This window comes from Gopherus evgoodei, chromosome 1 (assembly GCF_007399415.2).
Source record: "Gopherus evgoodei ecotype Sinaloan lineage chromosome 1, rGopEvg1_v1.p, whole genome shotgun sequence".
Taxonomy (NCBI): domain Eukaryota; kingdom Metazoa; phylum Chordata; order Testudines; family Testudinidae; genus Gopherus; species Gopherus evgoodei.
In genome coordinates this window covers 362623065-362643691 of record NC_044322.1, presented here as the reverse complement: position 1 = coordinate 362643691, position 20627 = coordinate 362623065, and the positions used below count along the sequence as shown (strand labels likewise).

At 46.2% G+C, this 20627-nt stretch overlaps 2 protein-coding genes across 2 annotated transcripts in view; one reads left to right on the top strand and one right to left on the bottom strand.

Moving 5' to 3' along the window:
* MEST overlaps positions 1 to 20238 on the top strand; it is a 27779-nt gene extending 7541 nt beyond the window's left edge. The window contains exons 6-12 of the mRNA XM_030579178.1: positions 1125 to 1183; positions 2011 to 2051; positions 3712 to 3782; positions 6779 to 6880; positions 13820 to 13896; positions 15849 to 15912; positions 18548 to 20238. Of these exons, the coding sequence (XP_030435038.1) occupies positions 1125 to 1183; positions 2011 to 2051; positions 3712 to 3782; positions 6779 to 6880; positions 13820 to 13896; positions 15849 to 15912; positions 18548 to 18665 (532 nt within the window). The 3' untranslated portion in view covers positions 18666 to 20238. The remainder of the gene's footprint in view (positions 1 to 1124; positions 1184 to 2010; positions 2052 to 3711; positions 3783 to 6778; positions 6881 to 13819; positions 13897 to 15848; positions 15913 to 18547) is intronic.
* Positions 20180 to 20627, bottom strand: part of COPG2 (coatomer protein complex subunit gamma 2) — a 37700-nt gene continuing 37252 nt past the window's right edge. Inside the window, exon 24 of the mRNA XM_030579058.1 lies at positions 20180 to 20627. Within this exon, the coding sequence (XP_030434918.1) occupies positions 20497 to 20627 (131 nt within the window). The 3' untranslated portion in view covers positions 20180 to 20496.

Genomic DNA, 20627 nt, shown 5'->3' with positions numbered 1-20627 from the left:
AGACAGATACAGTGGAAGAGTCTTGTCTAGCCATCTCCAAAACTAGGTGCACAACATACTCTTTGTTTTTGAGACCTGGAGGCTTGTCAAGGATGTGAGGATTGAACAGGACAAGTCTTTACAAGCCAAGAGCATCTTCTGTCACAGTTGACCAGGGTCTGTATGAAACCACGGGGGATGGTTATTCACAGATGGAAGGACTCTACCTAGGTTAACACTTTTCTTCCTGTCAGAAATGTTAGCAGCAGCTGATAATGCTTTGCTTTTCAACTTCTGATCTCAAAGTAGGTGGCAAATGTTAAGGATTTGGCCTTGCAACCCCCCTACGAGGGAGGGAGCAGATAGAATGCCCCTTTATGGCTGGGGGAAATTTAACCAAAAAGTGGCTGAGGGATTTGTCTGAGGGCAAGTCACTGGCAGAGGAGGAGTCAGAACCTGGGTTTTTTAATGTGCAGTCCCTTGTTCTAATCAGTGGACCAGGCTCCCTGTGGTTGGGAAGTGCTGCAAGGTGTAACTTCTACACAGAACTCCTTAACGTGGGGTGGTGTGGAATCTCTAGGTACATGTCAGATGTATAAATGTGAGTGCATTGTATTAGCATTTAAGAAGGTGTTTTTACAAATTTTTATTATTTAGTACAAACAATTTAGCCATGTGCTATGAGCTCCCAGTCTAACCAGTTAATGATATGAGTAGGGCAGGGTGGGTGGTAAGCACTGCTGACTTTTTAACTAGTCTAAAGTGAAAATTATTCAGCAAATAGAACATCCAGTAATGCAAATCCAGTGTGCCTATTTTCTGTATCCCTCTTGAGATCCAGGCCGAGAGGACTTTCCCCAAGGCTGCTGAGACTATTTCATAAAGCATGCGTTAGGGAAGGCCTTGTTTACTCTCTTAACAGTGATTGCTGCAATGGGAATGAGCTGTACAGTGAGGAGAGCTGTAGGGAGTCCTTTGACACTGCTGTTCCTATGCTACTTTCGAGATCAGGTCTCATAGGTTACTTTGCATCCTGGATTATGTTTTAATAAATGGCGATATTACTGCAGTCTGTTGGTCAGTCATTTCTTGGAACTGGCTGAGAATCGCTCCAGTTTAGTTCAGCCTTGTCTTTTGTTCTCCAGGTATGAACGCAATAAAACTGGATGTGTCCTGATCAACAGCATCTGTTTATCCAATGGAGGTAACTGTTATGCTTAGAGTAACATGATCTGTGAAGAATGAATTGGTGGGTCTCGATCCACTTCCCTGATGTTGGTGCCTGCATCACCATTGAGACTAACTGCTCCCTTTGCTGGCAGTCTCATCACAGCGCCAAGGGCTGAATGGGCACAAGAGAGTGAACCCCCCTTTGACTCAGAGACGGGCCCTCCAGGCCAGGGATTAGGCACGCTGGTGTAGCAGTGTGGGGAACCTTTCACTGCTCTCCCTTTTCTGTGGGTTAGTGGAAGGTTTCAGTGCTGTCAGTGTCACAACACTAAAATTCACTCTTAAGTGGGGAAGGGGGTGGGGGAATGGCTGGCTATAGAACACAGGAAGGCTGATTAAACTGGACAACAGATACGTCTCCCTCTGTTTTATTAGTAGCAGATTGATCCTGTTAATGCAGCTTGTAAGGGCAGACGGTCTCTACTGTGGCACATTTCTGAATGGTGCTGCCACTGAGGAGTAAGAATTTCTTCCCTTCTTTATGACATGATTTTTGGCCACTCTTTGTGAGAGTAGGTGCCTGTCCTGACTTGGCTGGTTCAGTGCCGTGATGGCATTTGTAGCCTATAACAGTGGCATCGCTGCCCCTCTGCCATGCACAAAAATTAATTCTATTAAGTGTTTTTTAAAAAGAAAAAAAAAAAGAAGACTCAGCCATCCCCATTTAAGGTATTCATATCTGGCTGCCAGCAAATGCATTCACTGAAGCTCCACAGGCAGGGGGACGGCAGAGGAGGAAGACTAGGAAATGTCAGAGCACAATTAAGTAACTGCAGTGTCTGTTTTCTGAAACACTTCCAGGTATTTTCCCCGAAACTCATTACCCCAGGTTCATTCAGAAGGTGAGCTGCTGTGGTCGCTAGTTTTATGAAATCTGGAAGTATCAAGAATAAAACTTCTAGGCCTGAGTTTGAGTGTGTGCCCTTTTTTTGTCCTAGAATGCATCCTTTTCCAGCTACTGTAATTTGTTGGCTTGCTTTAAATTACTGCATGTAAATGTTTAGGTGCCGTTAAGGGGGGAGCAATTATTCAGGCCACGTCTACCCGAGCGAACTCACCGGTGCAGCTGCACCGCTGTAAGATCACTCGTGTAACTTCTCTATGCCAATCGGACACAGCTCTCCCGTCAACCTCATACAACCACCTCCACGAGCGGCAGTAGCTAGGATGGCGGGAGAAGTTCTCCCCCCAATACAGCGCTTGGCACACTACCACATGTGCCGGCAACACTTATGTCACTCAGGAGGGTGTGTTTTTTCACACCCCTGAGCGACATAAGTTTTGCCGATACAAGCGGTAGGGTAGGCATGGCCTCGGAGAACAAGAGTTGTTAAACGTTATGTTTCATTGTACCACCATGTGCTTTGATCTTACCAGAACTTGCAGGGTCAGGTTGGTAGTGGGGTGGAATACCTATTGGAAACACTGAGGCTATGCAAGCGCTGGTTATTCTGCCCAGAGCCAGTGCTCTCGTCTGGTGGTAGTGGCTGCTATCCTCCCGTACAAGCAGTCTTTCAGATGAGTCATAAAACTGATGGCCACAATTGGTGCAGTTTAAAAAAACCTTCCATTTAAAAAAAAGTCTTATACGCCCAAAATGTGCTCAGCATCTCCAAGACACACTAGCCTGGTTACAGTCTGTTCTTGAATTTCTGCTGCTGCTCAGAGTGAAGACTTAGCAGAGACATGTCAACTTCCACTGCTGTTATTGGGGAAGCCACTGTGTCTGGCTCTGGGCACTACACATTAGGAAATGGACCAAAAGCAGGTCAATTTCATGCTGCTGGTGCTTTTGGAACACTCTAAGCAGCAGCAGAGCCAGGCACTGGAACTCCCTGGGGGAGGGGTCAGAGAAACAGATGTCTCCCCATTGCAGCAGCCAGACAGCAGGCAGTAGGTGAGGTAGCTTAGTGAACACCTTCACTCTTTGCAGTAACTAGCAGATTCTGGGTGGGAGGCTGGAAAGGAGGACTGGAAATGCTCCTTCTCCATACAGTAACAAGCAAGCGGGACTTGGAAGGGGGAAGGGATTCAGATTTATCAAACACCGACTGTCCAGACGCTGATGTGAAAGATGGAGCTTCTGGTCGGAAACCCATCACCTTTCCCATTCTCATTAGTGATGGGTGAGCTGCTCATCCCAACAAGGCTGCTCATCCTTCCCTGACACCTCCTCAAAACAAAACAAAACAATTTATTGCCTTCTGGTTACTAGGTGCCTAATCATTTTCTCAAGTCTTGGCTTTAGTGTCTTTGATCTGAGGTTCAAATGGCCTAAAGAGATCAGTGGCTGAAGGTGCTTCGGTTCAGTGTGTTGTTAACTTTGTAAAATCTAACAGTAACAATGGATTTACTTCAGTGATTGTGGGGAAATGGTGGTTCTGTAAGACTGCTGGCTCATGGGGGCCTGGTAGCTCTGTAGGAAAGGCCCACTGAACAGGCAAGGGCTCATTGCTGTCTATGTGGCATTTAATGGCGTTTTTCTCCTTGCTTCTGCCAAAGATTCTCAAGGATGGTGGCCTACTGTCCCCCATCATCGCTCGGCTAATGAACTACTACTTCTTCTCCAGAGGGTGAGTTGGTGTTCTGAGCACTACACACACTGTAGGGGACAACCCTGTTGTGACAAATGTATAGATTAGGTAGGAGTATAGCCCAGGAAACACTCACTTGTATAAAAGTATTAAGTCATGCGTCCTCTGTAGGCTGTAGTTACTAGATGGCTACTTGTTCATACATGTAGGGGACAGTCGTTCACTGTCGTTCCATCCAGTTCATCGGTGGTAGGCAGAGGTACCGTGTTATGCTGAAGATATTCTGAAGTTCAGACAGACTTTATTGGAAGCACTGTTCATGTCTAAAGAACTTGTTTCCCTTTCTGATTTGGTGCCTTACACTAGGTCCCACAACATTGTCCTTAGAAAACTACAAAAATGTGGTTTTAGATGAAATTACTATAAAGTGGGTGCAAATTGGTTGAAAGACTGTTCAGAGTCATTATCAATAGTTCATACTGGGGGGATATATCTGTTGGGGTCCCCTACGGGTCCAGTACTATTCAATCTTTTCATTGGTGAATTGGATAATGGAGTGGAAATTATGCTTATAAAATATGTGGCTGACTCCAAACTGGGAAGTGTTGCATGGACTTTGGAGGGTGATGTTAGAATTCAAAACAACGTTGACATATTGGAGAATTGGTCTGAAATCAACAAGATGAAAATCAGTAAAGATAAGTGCAAAGCAGGAAGGAACAATCAAATTCACAACTACAAAATAGAAACTAACTGATTAGGTGGTAGCACTGCTGAAAAATAGCTGTGGGTTATATTGAATCATGGCCTGAATGGGCCAGTAATATGATGCAGTTGCAAGAAAGACTAATATTATTCTGGGGTCCACTAACAGAAGTGTCGTATATAAGACATGGGAGGTGATTGTCCCGCACTGCTCTGCACTGGTGAGGCCTCATCTGAAAAACTGTCCAGTTCTGGGCACCACACCTAGGTGTGGACAAATGGGAGAGTCCAGAGGAGAGCAACAAAAATGATTAAAGGTTCAGTAAACCTGACCTGTGAGGAAAGTATAAAAAAGCTGAGCGTGTTTAGTCTTGAGAAAAGAAGTCTGAGTGGGGACCGGATAACAGTAGTCAAATATGTTAAGGTTTGTGATCAATTGTTCTCCGTGTCCATTACGGTAGGACAAAAAGTCCTGCAGCCAGCAAGATTTAGGTTAAAGATTAGAAAATACTTTCTAATGATAAGGGAGGTTGTGGAACCCTGTCATTGGAGGTTTTTAAGAACAGGCTGGACAAGCGTCTGTTAGGAATGCTCTAGATTTACTTGGTCCCGTCTCAGTGTATGGGACTGGAGTAGATGACTTTTCAGTGTCCCTTCCAGCCCTATATTTCTCTTGATTCTTAAAGGTGCTGCCTGCAGACAACAAATATAACTCCTTTAAAGACACATCAGTCAGGACGTGGAACAGGAAAAGCAGATAGGGAGTCTCAGGATTCCCTCATCTGTAGCCATGCAGAGTTATGATTTAAGCATTAGGGGTGAAACCTTCACATTCCTGAAATCAGTGGCAATTTTGCTATTGACTTCATTAGGGCCAGGATTTCATCCTAGGTTCAGAATGCCTAGATCAGGGCTCTCCAGCCTTTTTACGCCCAAGATCACTTTTTGAATTTAAGATCAACCCCGCCCTTCCCCGAGGCCCCGCCCCACTTCCTCCATTCCCCCCTCCCTCCCTCCCTCGTTCACTCTCCCCCACCCTCCCTCACTTTCACTGGGCTGGGGCAGAGGGTTGGGTTGTAGGAGGGGGTGCAGGCTCTGGGCTGGGGCTGAGGGTTTGGAATGTGGGAGGGGGCTCCAGGTTGAGCCTGGGGTAGGGGGTTGGGGTGCAGGAGTGAGGGGTGCAAGGTCTGGGAGGGAGTTTGGTGCAGGAAGGGGCTCTGGGCTGGTGCAGGGGATTGAGGTGCACAAGGAGGTGAGGGGTGTGGGCTCTGGGAGAGAGTTTGGGTGCAGGAGGGGGCTCTTGGCTGGTGCAGTGTTGGGGTGCAGGAGAGGGTGAGGGATGTGGGCTCTGGGAGGGAGTTTGGTGCAGGAGGGGGCTCCAGGCTGGGACAGGGGTGCAGCAGGGAGTATAAGGTGCAGGCTCTGGCTAGGAAGCACTTAGCACAAGTGGCTCCTGGCCGATGGTGCAGCAGGGGTCAGGCAGGCTGCCTGCCTGCCTGCTGTGGCCCCACGCCTCTCCCGGAAGCAGCTGGCTGCTGGCACGTCTCTGTGGCGAATGGGAGCTGCAGGGACGGTGCTGGGGCCGGGGACAGCACGTGGAGCCATCTCACCTGTCCCCCTACCCCCCGCGGGTCTGCAGAGACATGCCATCAACCAGCCACTTCTGGGAGCGGCGTGGGGCCACAGCAGGCAGGCAGCCTACTTGAGCCTCACTGCGCCGCCAGACTTTTAGTGGCCCGGAGATCATGGTCAACTGGCAGAGGCTCCAGGATTGACCCGTCGATCGTGGGTGACCACTGGCCTAGATTCATTTGATCCCACTGGGATTTGACTTCAGATGCCCCCGCTCTGGGCTGGGTCCCATGCAGTTTACTAGGTTGAGGTTTTTCAGATGTGACTTAAATAAATGAGATTTCTCTCTTTCCACTCCCCCCGACACTCAGCATGGACCTTAGAGATCCACAGTTGGTTTTGACACCAGTACAATGCTGCTGTACTTGGTTTTCCAGTGCTGCATGGGGAAGAGCAACAACAAAATCACTGTCCTCTCCTATAAACAATTCACTGAAATTTCTGTTCATTTTAGATGCTCTGAAACACCTTTCCTTCCCCACTTCAGAATCACTGCTAAATCTGACACTGTCCTTTTAATTTGGATAATTTGGGATGCTCCAAGGTTGTATATTTTACAAACGAATCTTGTAATCATTTGACACTTTTGCCCTGAAACTAGTTTTTGTGTCTGGTATTAAGTGGTGTTATATCCTGTTCATTCTGGGAGGGGATATGTACTGTAAAGAGCTTCATGCCTCTCTGAATTTTTTTTTCAGACTTGGTGCAGTCTTTGGTCCGTATACGCAGCCTTCAGCGGCGGAATACTGGGACATGTGGACAGCAATCCGGACAAATGATGGAAACCTTGTTGTTGACAGGTATGTTGCTCTCTAATTTCCTTGTCTGTTGATGTCTCGCACCAGCTCATCCCGGTATTTCCAAACTGAGAGCCATGAAGCACTTACTGGTGGTCTGCAGAGAGCTGCCTGGTCATATAAGAACACAAGACTGGCTAGTGCCTGGTGTTTCATGGGAATAAACAAAACTGCTTTTATCGAGTGATCCATCTCCTGTCGTCCAGTGACAGCTCTGGCCATCAAAGGCTTAGGGACACCTGAAGCAGGGGCTTTGTCACCGATCATCTTGGCTAATAACTATTCTCCATGAACTTATCTAATTCTTTTGTCCCAATTATACTTGAGGCCTTCACAACATCCCCTGGCAATGAGTTCCACTGGTTGACTCTGCGTTATGTAAAGTAGTACTTCCTTATGTTAGTTTTAAACCTGCTGCCTATTAATTTAATTGGGTGGTTCTTGTGTTATGTGAAGGGGTAAAGAACACTTCTTTACTCACTTTTTCCACTGCGTTCATGATTCTATAGAGGTCTATCATATCCCCCTTTAGTCATCTCTTTTCTAGGATTGAACAGGCCCAGTCTTTTTAATCTTTCCTTCTATGGAAGCTGTCCCATTCACCTAACCATTTTTGCTGCCCTTCTTTGTACCTTTTCCATTTCTAATCTCTTTTTTGGAGATGAGGCGACAAGAACTGCACACAGTATTCAAGATGTGGGAATACCATATTTATACAATGGCATTCTATTTTTTCATCTTATCTGTCCTTTCCCTGATGGTTCCTAACATTCTGTTAGCTTTGTTTGACTGCCGCTGCACATTGAGTAAATGTTTTTAGAGAACTATCCAAGATCTTTCTTGAGTACTAACAGCTAAATTAGACCCCATCATGCAGTATGTATAGTTTGGATTATTTTTTTCGAATGTGCAGTACATCACATTTATCAACATTGAATGTCAGCTGCCATTTTGTTCCTTAGTCACCCAGCTTTGTGAGATCCCTTTATAAGACTTATCAGTCAGCTTTGGACTTAACTATCTTGAATAATTTAGTATCATCTGGAAACTTTGCCACATTACTGGTTACTCTCTTTTCCAGATCATTTATTAATCTGTTCAGTACAGATCCTTGGGGGGGCCTTGCCATTTTGTTTACTGACCATTTATTCCTGCCCTTTGTTTCCTATCTTTTAACCACTTACTGATCCATGAGAAGACCTTCTCTCTTATCCCATGACAGCTTTGCTTAAGAGCCTTTGATGTGAGACCTTGTCAAAGATTTTCTGAAAGTCCAGGAACACAGTGTCAACTGGATCACCCTTGTCCACCTGCTTGCTGACACCCTCAAAGTATTCCTATAGATCAGTGAGGCATGATTTCCCTTTACAGAAGCTGTGTTGACTTTTCCCCAACATAGCATGTCCATGTGTCTGATCATTCTGTTCTTCAATATAGTTTCAACCGATTTGCCCTGGTACTGATGTTAGGTTTTGTGGCAAATTGCCAGCACTATTTTGATGGGTCTCGCGCTTTCTCTTCTTTGGGGAGGGTTCAGGGCACCATTTCTTGCCCCTGCAGTGGAATGTTAACTGCCCCACTAGTGTCCTAGAGGAGGGGAGTGGAGAGGGAGGGACCTGGGCCCACCCTCTACTCCAGGTCCCAGCCCAGGGGCCCTGAGGATAGTGGTAAACCACTTGAACTGACACTTCCTTCCCCTGGGCTACTTCCCTCTCCTGCCCTTCAGCTTGTGGGGGCTTCCTGCCCTCCCTCTGTACAAGCCAGGTGCCCCTTTACCTAGGATCTTGGACTTCTTAGCTCACCGCAGCACTTTTCCAAACTGTCCTCTGCTTCCCTTCAAACTGTTCTCTGCTCCAACTCCCACACTGTCTGATTGAAGCAGGGGTTTTTATCATGTGACTGGCCTCAGGTGCTCTAATTAATCTATAGCAAACTTTCTTCCCCTTACAGGGAATAAGGCTCCCTTCTATCCCTCTCCTGCTGCCCTCTGGCCATGCTGTATCACAGTTTACTAGCTTGTAATTGCCAGGATGGCCTCTAGAGCCTTTTATAAAAATTGGCCTTACATTAGTTATCCAGTACTGAGACTGATTTAAGTGAAAATTCACATACCACAGTTAGTAGTTCTGCTGTTTCACATTTGAGTGCCTTCAGAACTCTTGGGTGAATCCCCTCTTGTCCTGAAGACTTATTACTGTTATCAGTTTGTTCCAAAACCACCTCTGTTGACCCCTCAATCTGGAACAGTTCCTCAGATTTGTCACCTAAAAAAAATGGCTCAGGTGTTCTCTCTCACGTTCTCTGGAATGAAGACTGATGCAAATAATTCATTTAGTGTCTCCACAAAGGCTTTGTCTTCCTTGACCCCTCCTCCAAGCAATGAAAGAAGAGCCCAAATGCCTATAGAAATAGCTGGAATTAAGGAGGAGAGAGGCTAACCTGTGTGTATTAGCCAACGTAGCGGTTGGCATGTGGATGTTGCCCAGCTGTAAATGGGATTAAGGTTTGGAGAGGAGATGGGCCATGCAGTTGTGAATGGGGAGGGGAGAAGGTGGACCACAGGATTATCTGAGGCATGGTCCACACTGTGAAAGAGTTGGACAAGCTCTGCGCTACAAGGAGTGGTAAAACTGCATGAACATTCCTCTGGATGATGGAAAATACCGAAGTGTGGTCTGGGGGCCAGGAATGCCTGAGATCTAGCTCTGCCACTGACTTTTTCTTTGGCTTTGGACAAATCAGTTTAAACTAGCCCAAGGGGGAAATGGGCTTGTGCTTTTTTTTTTTTTTTCTTGATCATGTATGATGCAGCTTGACTTTATTTTTCTTCAGAATAAGTTAGGGGGGGGGTCCTGCTTGTGGCTTACCTTTGAATAACGGCTGCCAAGTTTGGTCCTCTCTGATTTGGTGGGAGGCTTTTCTTGGACAACACAGAGATGTGGAGTGGGAGCTCTCTTGGCCCTCAGTTTAATCAGTAACGAGGAAGGGAGTATTAAATCATCAACGCAAGAGCTTTTCTTCCAGCTGTTTGTTCAGAAGGCATTTGAGTCAAATAAGTGTTAATGAAAGGAAACAAGCAAATGTTTTAATCAGAATAAAAATCACCTCCCTCCTCAGTTAATTGGATTTCACTTCTGTGGTATCTTTGGCATAAATCTACTAGTTTTCTAGTCATGCCTAGTGTCTTCTAGGAAAAATGTAAACCGCCCCACTCTTTTTATTAATAAAATTAGTAAAAGATGGTTACTCACCTTTAACTGTTGTTCTTCGAGATGTGTTGCTCATATCCATTCCAATTAGGTGAGCCTGCACCGCGTGCATGTTTGTCGGAAGATTTTTACCCTAGCAACACTTGGGGGGTCAGCTGGGTCACCCCCTGGAGTGGCGCTGTTATGGCGCCGGATATATACCCCTGCCAACCCAACGGCCCTTCAGTTCCTTCTTGCCGGCTACTCCAACAGAGGGGAAGGAGAGCGGGCTTGGAATGGATGTGAGCAACACATTTCGAAGAACAACAGTTACAAAGGTGAGTAACCATCTTTTCTTCTTCGAGTGCTTGCTCATATCGATTCCAGTTAGGTGATTCCCAAGCCTTACCTAGGCGGTGGGGTCGGTGTGAGATGTTGCAGAATGTAAAACTGCTGAGCCAAATGCCGTGTCATCTCTGGACTGTTGTACCAATGCGTAATGTTAGGCAAAGGTGTGAATTGATGACCAGGTCGCAGCCTGACGTATCTCCTGGATGGGAACATGGGACAGGAAGGCAGCAGATGAAGCTTGAGCCCAAGTAGAATGGGTGATGAGGTGGCTAGTTGGAACGTGAGCCAAATCATAGCAGGCACGGATACAGGATGTCACCCAAGATGAAATTTGCTACGAGGAGACCGGTAGGCCCTTCATACGATCCGCCACCGCTACAAAAAGCTGAGGTGACTTTCAAAAGGGTTTTGTTCTTTTGATATAAAAGGCTAGGGCCCTGCGGACGTCCAGGGAGTGCAGCTGTTGTTCCCGACGGGACGAGTGCGGTTTCAGGAAGAAGACTGGGAGGAAGATGTCTTGACTGACATGAAAAGCAGATACCACCTTAGGGAGGAAGGCGGGGTGTGGTCGCAGCTGTACCTTATTCTTATGAAACACCATATATGGGGGGTCCGCAGTGAGGGCCCGAAGCTCAGATACTCACCATGCCGATGTAATAGCGACAAGGAAGACTGTCTTCCAGGACAGGTACAGCAGCGAGCAGGTGGCCAGTGGTTCAAAGGGAGCACCCATTAACTTGGCTAGGATCAGATTGAGGTCCCAGGTAGGGGTGGGGCGTCTAACCTGCGGATATAAACGCTCCAAACCCTTGAGGAATCTTGAAACCATGGGGTGAGAGAAGACTGATCGCCCGTTGTCCCCTAGGTGAAAGGCGGAGATGGCTGCCAGATGTACTTTTATGGAAGAGACCGCTACGCCGTGTTGTTTCAGGGACCAGAGATAATCCAGGATAGTAGGAACTGGCACGTGCGTGGTAACAGTGCTATGTTGAGCACACCAGCAGGAGAAATGCTTCCACTTGGCCAGGTATGTCAACTAGTGGAGGGCTTCCTACTACCCAAGAGTACCTGTTGAACCGAGGCGGAGCAACGTAACTCGGACTGGCTTAACCACACAGCAACCATGCTGTGAGGTGAAGAGACGGTAGGTCTGGATGGTGAAGCCTGCCGTAGTCCTGAGTTATGAGATCCGGGCAGAGTGGCAGGGGAATTGGGTCTGCCACTGAGAGGTCGAACAGCATGGTGTACCAGTGCTGCCTTGGCCACGCTGGGGCAATCATGATCAGGTGGGCCTTGTCCCTGCGGAGCTTGAGGAGGACCCTGTGGACCAGCGGGAACGGTGGAAAGGCGTAGAGGTAGGTGGTTCGTCCACAGTATTAGGAATGTGTCTGAGAGGGAGCCCGGGGAGTGACCCTGAAAGGAGCAGAACGTGTGGCACTTCCTCTTCTCGCGAGAGGCGAAGAGGTCTATGCGGGGAAAACCCCACTTCTGGAAAACAGAATGGATGACATCCAGACGGATTGACTACTCATGGGCTAGGAAGGATCTGCTGAGGTGATCTGCCAGGATATTCTGAACTCCTGGGAGAGAGGACGCTACCACATCGATTGCGTGGGCTATGCAGAACTCCGAGCTGAATGGCTTCCTGACAAAGAGGGAGGAGCATGCTCCGCCCTTCCTGTTTATATAAAACATGGCTGTTGTGTTGTCTGTAAACACTGAGGCACAACGGCCTTGGAGATTTTGACAAAACACCTGGCACGCTAGATGAACTGCCCTCAGCTCGCGAACATTGATGTGTAGGGCTAGTTCTTGGGCCGGCCAGAGACCTTGAGTACGTAGACCCCCTAGATGGGCACCCCAACCGAGAGATGATGCGCCCCTGGTTAGGGCCATCGAGGGTTGAGGTGAGTGGAATAGCATCCCTGCACAGACCGATGAGGGAGTCAGCCACCAGGTTAGGGAGCCTAGAACGTTCAGAGGAACAGTGAGTATCTTGTCCAGGCTGTCCCGACCCGGTCTGTAAACTGAGGCAAGCCAGGTTTGGAGTGGCCGGAGGCGTGGTCTGGTGTGTTTGGTCACAAAGGTACAGGCGGCCATGTGACCTAGCAGGCTGAGACACGTATGAGATGATGTTGTCGGGAAGCCTGAAAATGAGGCTGCGGCAGGCAGGCTCTGGCCAGATTGGAGTCCAGAATCGCCCCGATGAAGTCTGTTCTCTGCGTAGGTATCAGAGTAGACTTCTCCATGTTGAGCATCAGGCCTTGGCTCCTGAAGAGAGCTTTGACGATGCACAGGTGATGTTTCACTTGTGACTCGGAGGTCCCTCGAATGAGATATGGGTAAATCATCGAGATATGGGTAAATGTGCACTCGCCGATGACGGAGGGTGGCGGCGGCGACTACAGCCATGCATTTTGTGAATATACGCGAGGCCGTAGAAAGGCCGAATGGAAGGACTGTGAACTGAAAATGTTGACGGTTGACCACAAAACAGAGGTACTGTCTGTGTGGTGGGTAAATTGCGATGTGGAAATACGCGTCCTTCATATCGAGGGCGCCATACCAGTTTCTGGGATCCAACGACGGAATAATGGTCCCCAGGGATACCATGTGGAACTTCAACTTTATCATGAATTTGTTGAGTCCTCGCAGGTCTAGGATTGGTCTTAGACTTCCCTTTGCCTTGGGGATTAGGAAGTAGCAGGAATAAAACCCCTTGCCCCTTACGTCTGTCGGTACCTCCTCTATAGCTCCAATGGTAAGGAGCGACTGGACCTCTTGTAAGAGGAATTACTCGTGAGAGGGGTCCCTGAAGAGGGACAAGGAGGAAGGGTGGGAAGTTGGGGTTGAAACAAACTGAAGGTGATATCCCAACTCTACCGTGCAGAGGACCCAATGATTCAAAGTTCACTGGGACCACACAGGGAGGAAATGGGAGAGGCGGTTGTAAAAGGGAGGAGAAAGATCCGGGAAAACAACTGGTGGGCCGTCCTCGGGCGTCCCTTCAAAAGGTCTGTTTAGGTCCCGCCGGTGGTTTAGGTGGGCCCTGATTTTGACCCCCTTGGGTCTCCCTGTTCCCCGCTAGGCTGCTGCCTGGACTCCTGGCTCCAGCTCCCCGCTCCAAGCTGGCTGCCGTCCTGGCTCCGAGCTGGGCAGTTGCCCAGGATCTGCTCCCTGGCTGCACTGAGATTCCTGGCTCCCTGCTGGGAGCCCGGCAGCCGCCTTGGGTTCCGGGTAGGGAGCTCCCTGCTGGGAGCCCAGCAGCCGCTCTTGGATAACATGATCGTGGGCAGGTCTTTAGTGCTAATCCTTGTTAGACCAATTCTGAAAGGGTAGGCTTAAAATGTTCCTTTGTTCGATCAAGCCCTGTCATCTCTCTAATGAGTCAATTGTTCTTCAGTATTTTACAGTATATAAATCAAAGAAAGAAGCACAGAGACCGTTGGGTTGGGGCTCTGACATCCACCTCTGTTCCATGTAAGTAGAAAATAGTTTCCTTTGAGTTATTAGTTTGGGGAAATTCCGTGACCGGTGTCTAACTGGCCTGCAGAGTCCAAGCCTCCAAGCACGGCACTTGATGTGAGATCTTTCCACTTTCACACTGGGACCAGCCAGGATTTTAGTCCCATGTGACACTGGAGTGTATGTGGCGCCCTTGCAGGACTGTCCCTTACAGCTTGGATTTTTTTCTACACATCCTTGTTGAGTTGCCAAATGCAGGGACCGGGACCCAAGGGCCCCTGCTGGCGATGAAGTTTTTGAGTGGCCAGGATATCAGCCCTGCTTGCTGTCTACTGCTAGTTATAAGTGCCAGGGAAAAATGGCAGAAGTGAGTTCTTGGAAGGGATTTGAATGAGCCGTGGGGATGATTTCGTGAAGTGGTTTAGGGAGGGCCAGAGTGTGGATGAATGCACAGACGTGAGTGGGAGAAGGGAACAAAGGCTGGCAGCAGTGGCTCAGGGAGGGGAATGAGTGATAGAGCCTGGAGTGCGAGGGTAAGTTGAACTTGATCCACAGGCAGGATTGTAACCAGTGTAATTCTTGGGGAAGCTAATTCCTTTGAGGCACCTTGGATCCTATTGCAGATCTCTAACACCTAGTGGGGGTGTCAGGTTTGCCCCTGAAAAGCCTAGGCCCTCTTCAAACTTGGGAGACTCTTCAGGCCCCCAGGGAAAGGTTGGGTGCTATTTGGGGTGGGGGTGTTCATTTCAATGGAACCTGCCTTGAAGCATCTTCAATCTCCTATAACTTCCCCTCTAGAGCTTCCTGTGACTTTATTATAGGTCATTTGTTTAATCTGATTAGCCTTGTTACATGGGGAGGGGGAGGAGGGAGCTTGCTGAGCTGTGTGTAATGTGCTTTAGGGAAGGATAGCTTGAAATAGGAATATTACAATCCGACTTAATGTATTCTCCCAGTGTACTGTCATTCCCCACCTTCAACTGCTCTATTAAACAGCTGCAATGTCATCGTCAGCCCTAAGAGATGACTGCATTTCAGTGGAGGTTGGAAAACCTTGTGTGAACCCCCACATCTGCCTCGGAGGATTTGATATCCAAGGGGGAAAAGGGCTAGCACAGTGCCAAGTATAAGGGAGCTGCCCTTGGCAAGGAAAAATGAGATTCTCTTACGGCGCTGCGTGGGCATCTGAAGCTGCTCAGTGTGCTCATTCGTTTTCAAATGGAAATGAACTCTTTAACTAGGGCTGAGGAAGTTAGGCCTGGGCTGTGCATAGGTTTGGTACCAGCACTATTATGGTTGAGAGGAGACTTTTTTTAAAACTGATGCCAGTCAAAGCAGCAAAATGTCTAGTGCCCACAGCTGCATTGGTATAAAGGTGCCTTATAATGGTCTAACTTGCTCTTATTCCTGTACAGAAATAAGCGTATAGCTCAAGAAGGCACCTTTGTACTAACAGCACCCACCCTAAGGGGGTTGTGCTGTGTTAACTCTACTGGTATGAAGTGTTTCCAGTCTATGGGAGCAGACAAGCCCTTAAGGGCCTGACTTGCCTTTTCAGCATGCAAGGGTCTCACTCCTGGGTTTTCACTTGTGTGCAGTATGTGCGCTCAGCCCAGGCTTGCATGTTACACTTTGACTATCTAGGGGGAAACTGCAAGGCACAAGGTTGACTCAACTAATCAATCCTGTCACTTCAGGAGCACGGAACTCTCACCCCCAAGTACTGCACTATAGTTGTGTGCCAGATGCCTGCAGTGCTGGCCATGCTTCCTGGCTACTGCACAACCTAGTGAAAAATACCCCCTCAGACTAGTTGTAAACACTCATTGTGCCCTTTTGAGAATATACTTTCAAGGCAGAAAGGTTCTCACTTCTCCAGTGGCTGCTGGCTTTAAAGAGGGATTTCTTGCATGGGTAAAGGTACCGTGCATGTGGATGGAAGCTGTTTGTGTTCTTCCTGTTTGCAGTGCATCTCATCTATGGGCCCTTGGATCCTGTGAATCCATATCCAGAGTTTCTTCAGCTCTACAGGTAAGCCACATTTTAAGCACAGCTAGAGACTGACTTTTGATGCCATGGCTGCTTTATTGAAAGCACTGGAAGTCACGGGTTGCTGCGGTAGTTTGAGCACTTCTCAGGACCCCCCTCATTTGAGATGACTTGAGTTTAGGATCCGAACTAATCATCTATTTGAAAATGACAGCGTTAAGACTTTTTTTCATTTCTGTATGAGATCATTAAACTTTTCAGAGTATTTCAGTATGTAACCAGGAATAACTAGAAATCTCCCTTGCTGAATGTGAATTTGTAAAGAGAATTTAAGTTAGTTTGGAAGGATCTGTCAAGGTCAGATGAGAGTTCCAGTCTGGTGTGGATTCAGTTAAGGGATAGGTTTGGGGTAAACTATAGTCTCAGCAGGGTCTTCAATGTATAACTGATCTAATGGCTAAGATTGTTCCAGCTCTCCCTATTAATCATTAAGTAAAACATACCTGAAAAGTGCGAGACCTTTGCTATCACTTGAAGGAGCAGCTCTCTTCCTGGGGTTGTTTCTGGCAGTGGAAGCTTTAGTTGGGCGCTCACTCAGTGTAAGGGGGATCTCACTACACTAGAACACATAGGTGTATCATCACACTACACCCCAGACTGTAAGGCAGTGGTTCTCAACCAGGGGTATATGTACCCCTCAGGGTACACAGAGGTCTTCCAGGGGTAGATCAACTCATCTTGATATTGGCCTAGTTTTACAACAGGCTTCATAAAAAGCACTAGCGAAGTGAATACAAACTAGGGCTGTTGCAGTTAACTCATAATTAACTCAAATAACTTAATCATGATTAACTGCAGTTTTAATTGCACTGTTAATCAATAGAATAACCACTGAAATTTATTAAGTATTTTGGATGTTGTCTACATTTTTAAATATTGATTTTAATTACAATACAGAATAAAGTGTACAGTGCTCATTTTTATTACAAATATTTGCACTGTAAAAAATTTTCAATCCACCTAATAAATACTGTAGTGCAATCTCTTTATCATGGAAGTTGAACTTAAACATAGAATGATGTACAAAAAACTGCATTCAAAAACAAAACAATGTAAAACTTTAGAGCCTACTTCAGCCAATTGCTCAGACAAACAAGTTTGTTTACATTTGCAAAAGATAATGCAGCCGCCTTCTTGTTTAGTGTCACCTGAAAGTGAGAACAGGCATTTGCATGGCACTGTTGTAGCCAGCGTTGCAAGATATTTACACGTCAAATGCGCTAAAGATTCATGCATCCATGCTGATGACAGGTTCTGTTTGATAATGATTCAAAGCAGTGTGGACCAACGCACGTTCATTTTCATCACTGGAGTCAGAAGCCACCTGCAAAGGTTGATTTTCTTTTTTGGTGGTTTGGGTTCTGTAGTTTCCACATTTGAGTGTTGCTCTTTTAAGACTTCTGAAAGCATTCTCCACCCCACATCCCTCTCAGATTTTAGAAGGCGCTTCAGAGGCTTAAACCTTGGGTCGAGTACTGTAGCTCTCTTTAGAAATCTCACATTGGTGCCTTCTTTCCGTTTGTCAAATCTGCAGTGAAAATGTTCTTAAAACTAACGTGCTGGGTCATCATCCGAGACTACTATAACATAATATGGCAGAATGCAGGTAAAACAGAGCAGGAGACATACAATTCGCCCCCAAGGAGTTCAGTCACTAAGTAATTAACACATTTTTTTAAACGAGCATCATTAGCATGGAAGCATGTCCTCTGGAATGGTGGCTGAAGCATGAAGGGGCATACAAATGTTGAGCATATCTAGCATGTAAATACCTTACAACACTGACTATGAAGTACCATGCAAATGCCTGTTCTCACTTTCTGGTGACGTAAATAGGAAGAGGGCAGCATTATCTCCTGTAAATGTAAACAAACTTGTTTGTCTTAGCGAGTGGCTGAACAAGAAGTAGGACTGAATGGATTTGTAGGCTCTAAAGTTTTACACTGTTTTGTTTAGTTCAATTATGTAACAAAATCTACATTTGTAAATTGCACTTTCACAATAGAGAATGCACTACAGTACTTGTATGAGGTGAACTGAAAAATACTATTTCTTTTGTTTATCATTTTTACAGTGCAAATAGAATAAAGTGAGCACTGTACACTTTGTATTCTGTATTGTAATTGAAATCAATATATTTAAAAATGTAGAAAACATCCAAAAATATTTAAAGAAATGGTATTCTATTGTTTACCAGTGTGATTAATCACAATTTTTTTAATTGCTTGACAGCCCTAGTACAAACTAAAATTTAATGCAGAGAATGACTTGTTTATACATCTCTACTAGACACTGAAATGTCAGTACAGTATTTATATTCCAATTCATTTTATGTATTTATTTAGACACAGTGCCTGGCAGTAGTGATATAAAAGCATGCAGACTGAGTGGGTGATAATGTAATGCCCATGCTAATGGAGGCCCCCCCCCCCCTTTGGTTAAGGATGGCCACACAGGATCACAAGAGATCTTACTGCAGTTACAGGGACCACTCCACCTCTTGGAGCAGCCTTGAAGCTTAGTCTGATTACTTGTCTACTCCACTCCCTGTACGTCAGATTTAGTGCCTGCCTCCCCCTGGAGCATGCAGTTACCAGTTGTTGCATTCTTTCAACAGGAAAGTGCTTCCTATGTCTACCGTCTCTGTTCTGGATGACCACATTAGCCACTATCCACAGCTTGAAGATCCTGTGGGCTTCCTGAATGCATATTTGAACTTCATCAACTCCTTCTGAGCAGCAAGGTGGTCTTTCCCTCTCATGCTTTGGCTCAGTGGTGTCTACTGTATGAGCCAGGGTGCTTCCATTTCCAGACCTGACACTTCACTTTCCTGTTCTGTGCAGAGTGATCTTTGGGTATGTTAGACTGCTGCATACGCGTAAGGAATTGAACCTTTAAACACTGGGAAGGATTAACCTAAAGGGAAGCATGAAAGACAAAGGGAAGTTACGGGGCTACTGATAGTAGTTCTGGCCCTGGGCTGACTTCCTAAGCCGGAGGGCACAGTTGGGAACTAGTGGTAAAGGAGAGGTGGGTCACTGCTAATCATGCTATTCCAAGACTCCTTGCAGCCAGGAGAAGCCCAGCCTATCCCAGGAAGCCAGTACCCCATTTGCAACCACATGCCATGTAGTTTGTTTTCAGAACAGTAAATCTTTCTCTTCTCTGAAAGTGCATTTAACTGAGCTACTGTCTAGACAAGTTTTAAAATGGGAAAATACCTACATTATAAAGATGTGAACTAGTAATTAGTTGTCAGGCCTTGTTACCTAATTCTTCATTTGAAGGGCTTGTCTACACTGACTTTGCTGCTCTAGTTAGGGCAGCAAAATCCCCTTTGTGTGAATAGTTATACTGTGGTGTGAGTGCTCAGCTTGGCAGAACTGTCTATAGAAGGGCTTTTACTGGCACAGCATCTCCCCTGACTAACCCTGTTGTACAGTAAAATAAGTGTGGAACAGTCCTGAAAGGCAAGTTTCCTTCACCACCTAACCTCTTATTAGTACTCAACTCCATAATGCAATAACAAGGTGCAAATTAAACTGCATTGTAGCCTCACCAGTGTGTCTTGGAAGAGATGTGCTCTACTATACATACAGTGCCAGAATCAGCCTGAAGCATAAAGTCAAGTTCTTTACTTGAAGTGTTATTTTCAGAAGCTGTGTGTATACTACACAATTTATAACAATCCTAAGACTGATTGATTGCCAATATTAAAGCAATAACTACCCTTTATAATTCCCTGTGGTTTTAGGTATAAAAAACCGAAGTACTGGCTCTGTTGCATACAGAGGCTTTATGTGACCTCATACTACGGAAAGTAGTCTCTTTCCTAAAGAGTTGCAAGTACTCCCCTTAAGAGGGACCATATTTAACTCAATTTTAGGCTAAAGGGTCAGAAAGAAGGTTCAGAACTGAAGTCATGTCATACTTCTAAACTTTAGTTATTTGTTCCAACATTGAGGTTGTATGGCTTTCACACAGCGCCAGAAGCAGAAACATTACAAAATTGACTGTAAAGCCAAGTTGGCAGGGGACTGAGAACCACTGCTTTTTGCAACTGACCAGATTTCTAGTTTCTAGCATCCCATCAAGAGGAAAGGTTTCCAATATGGGCTGCTTGTGCTGTACCGAACAGATTTATCAGTGGTCCACCCAGCTGGCAGAGTTATTCTCCCAGGTGATCAACAATACTATACCATGAGTTGCTATGGCAAAACTTTTAAAGATTCTATTTTATTAGCAACAATTCAACAACTGGAATGTTCAATGTTTATTTTCTGTTAATAAAAATCTGTTTTGACAAAAGTCTGATTCCAGTTTGTTTTTATCCCCAACAAATCTTGTAAGGTCCACAGATGCAATCGGGCAGAGGAACATATAACTGATGACCAGTGGGGGAGTGAGACCCAGCATTAAGTGTGTGTTACAGCCAGAGCTGCCATTACTGCAACCTCATACAAAATGACAAAATAAAAACTCCATGCAGAAAGTCAGACAGGACAGAGTCAGGCTGTTTGAGATCCTTGAGGTGAAATTCCCCTGCAGGTATTAAAATAGCATGACTCAGCCTACAGAGGCCAAGATGACATCTACTGGTGTTTCATCCTTGCTCCTGACAGTCACCTGCATGGTCACTCCATCTCCTAATGCCAGCCTGGATCTCACCAGCACATCATAGCCACCTCTGTACACAC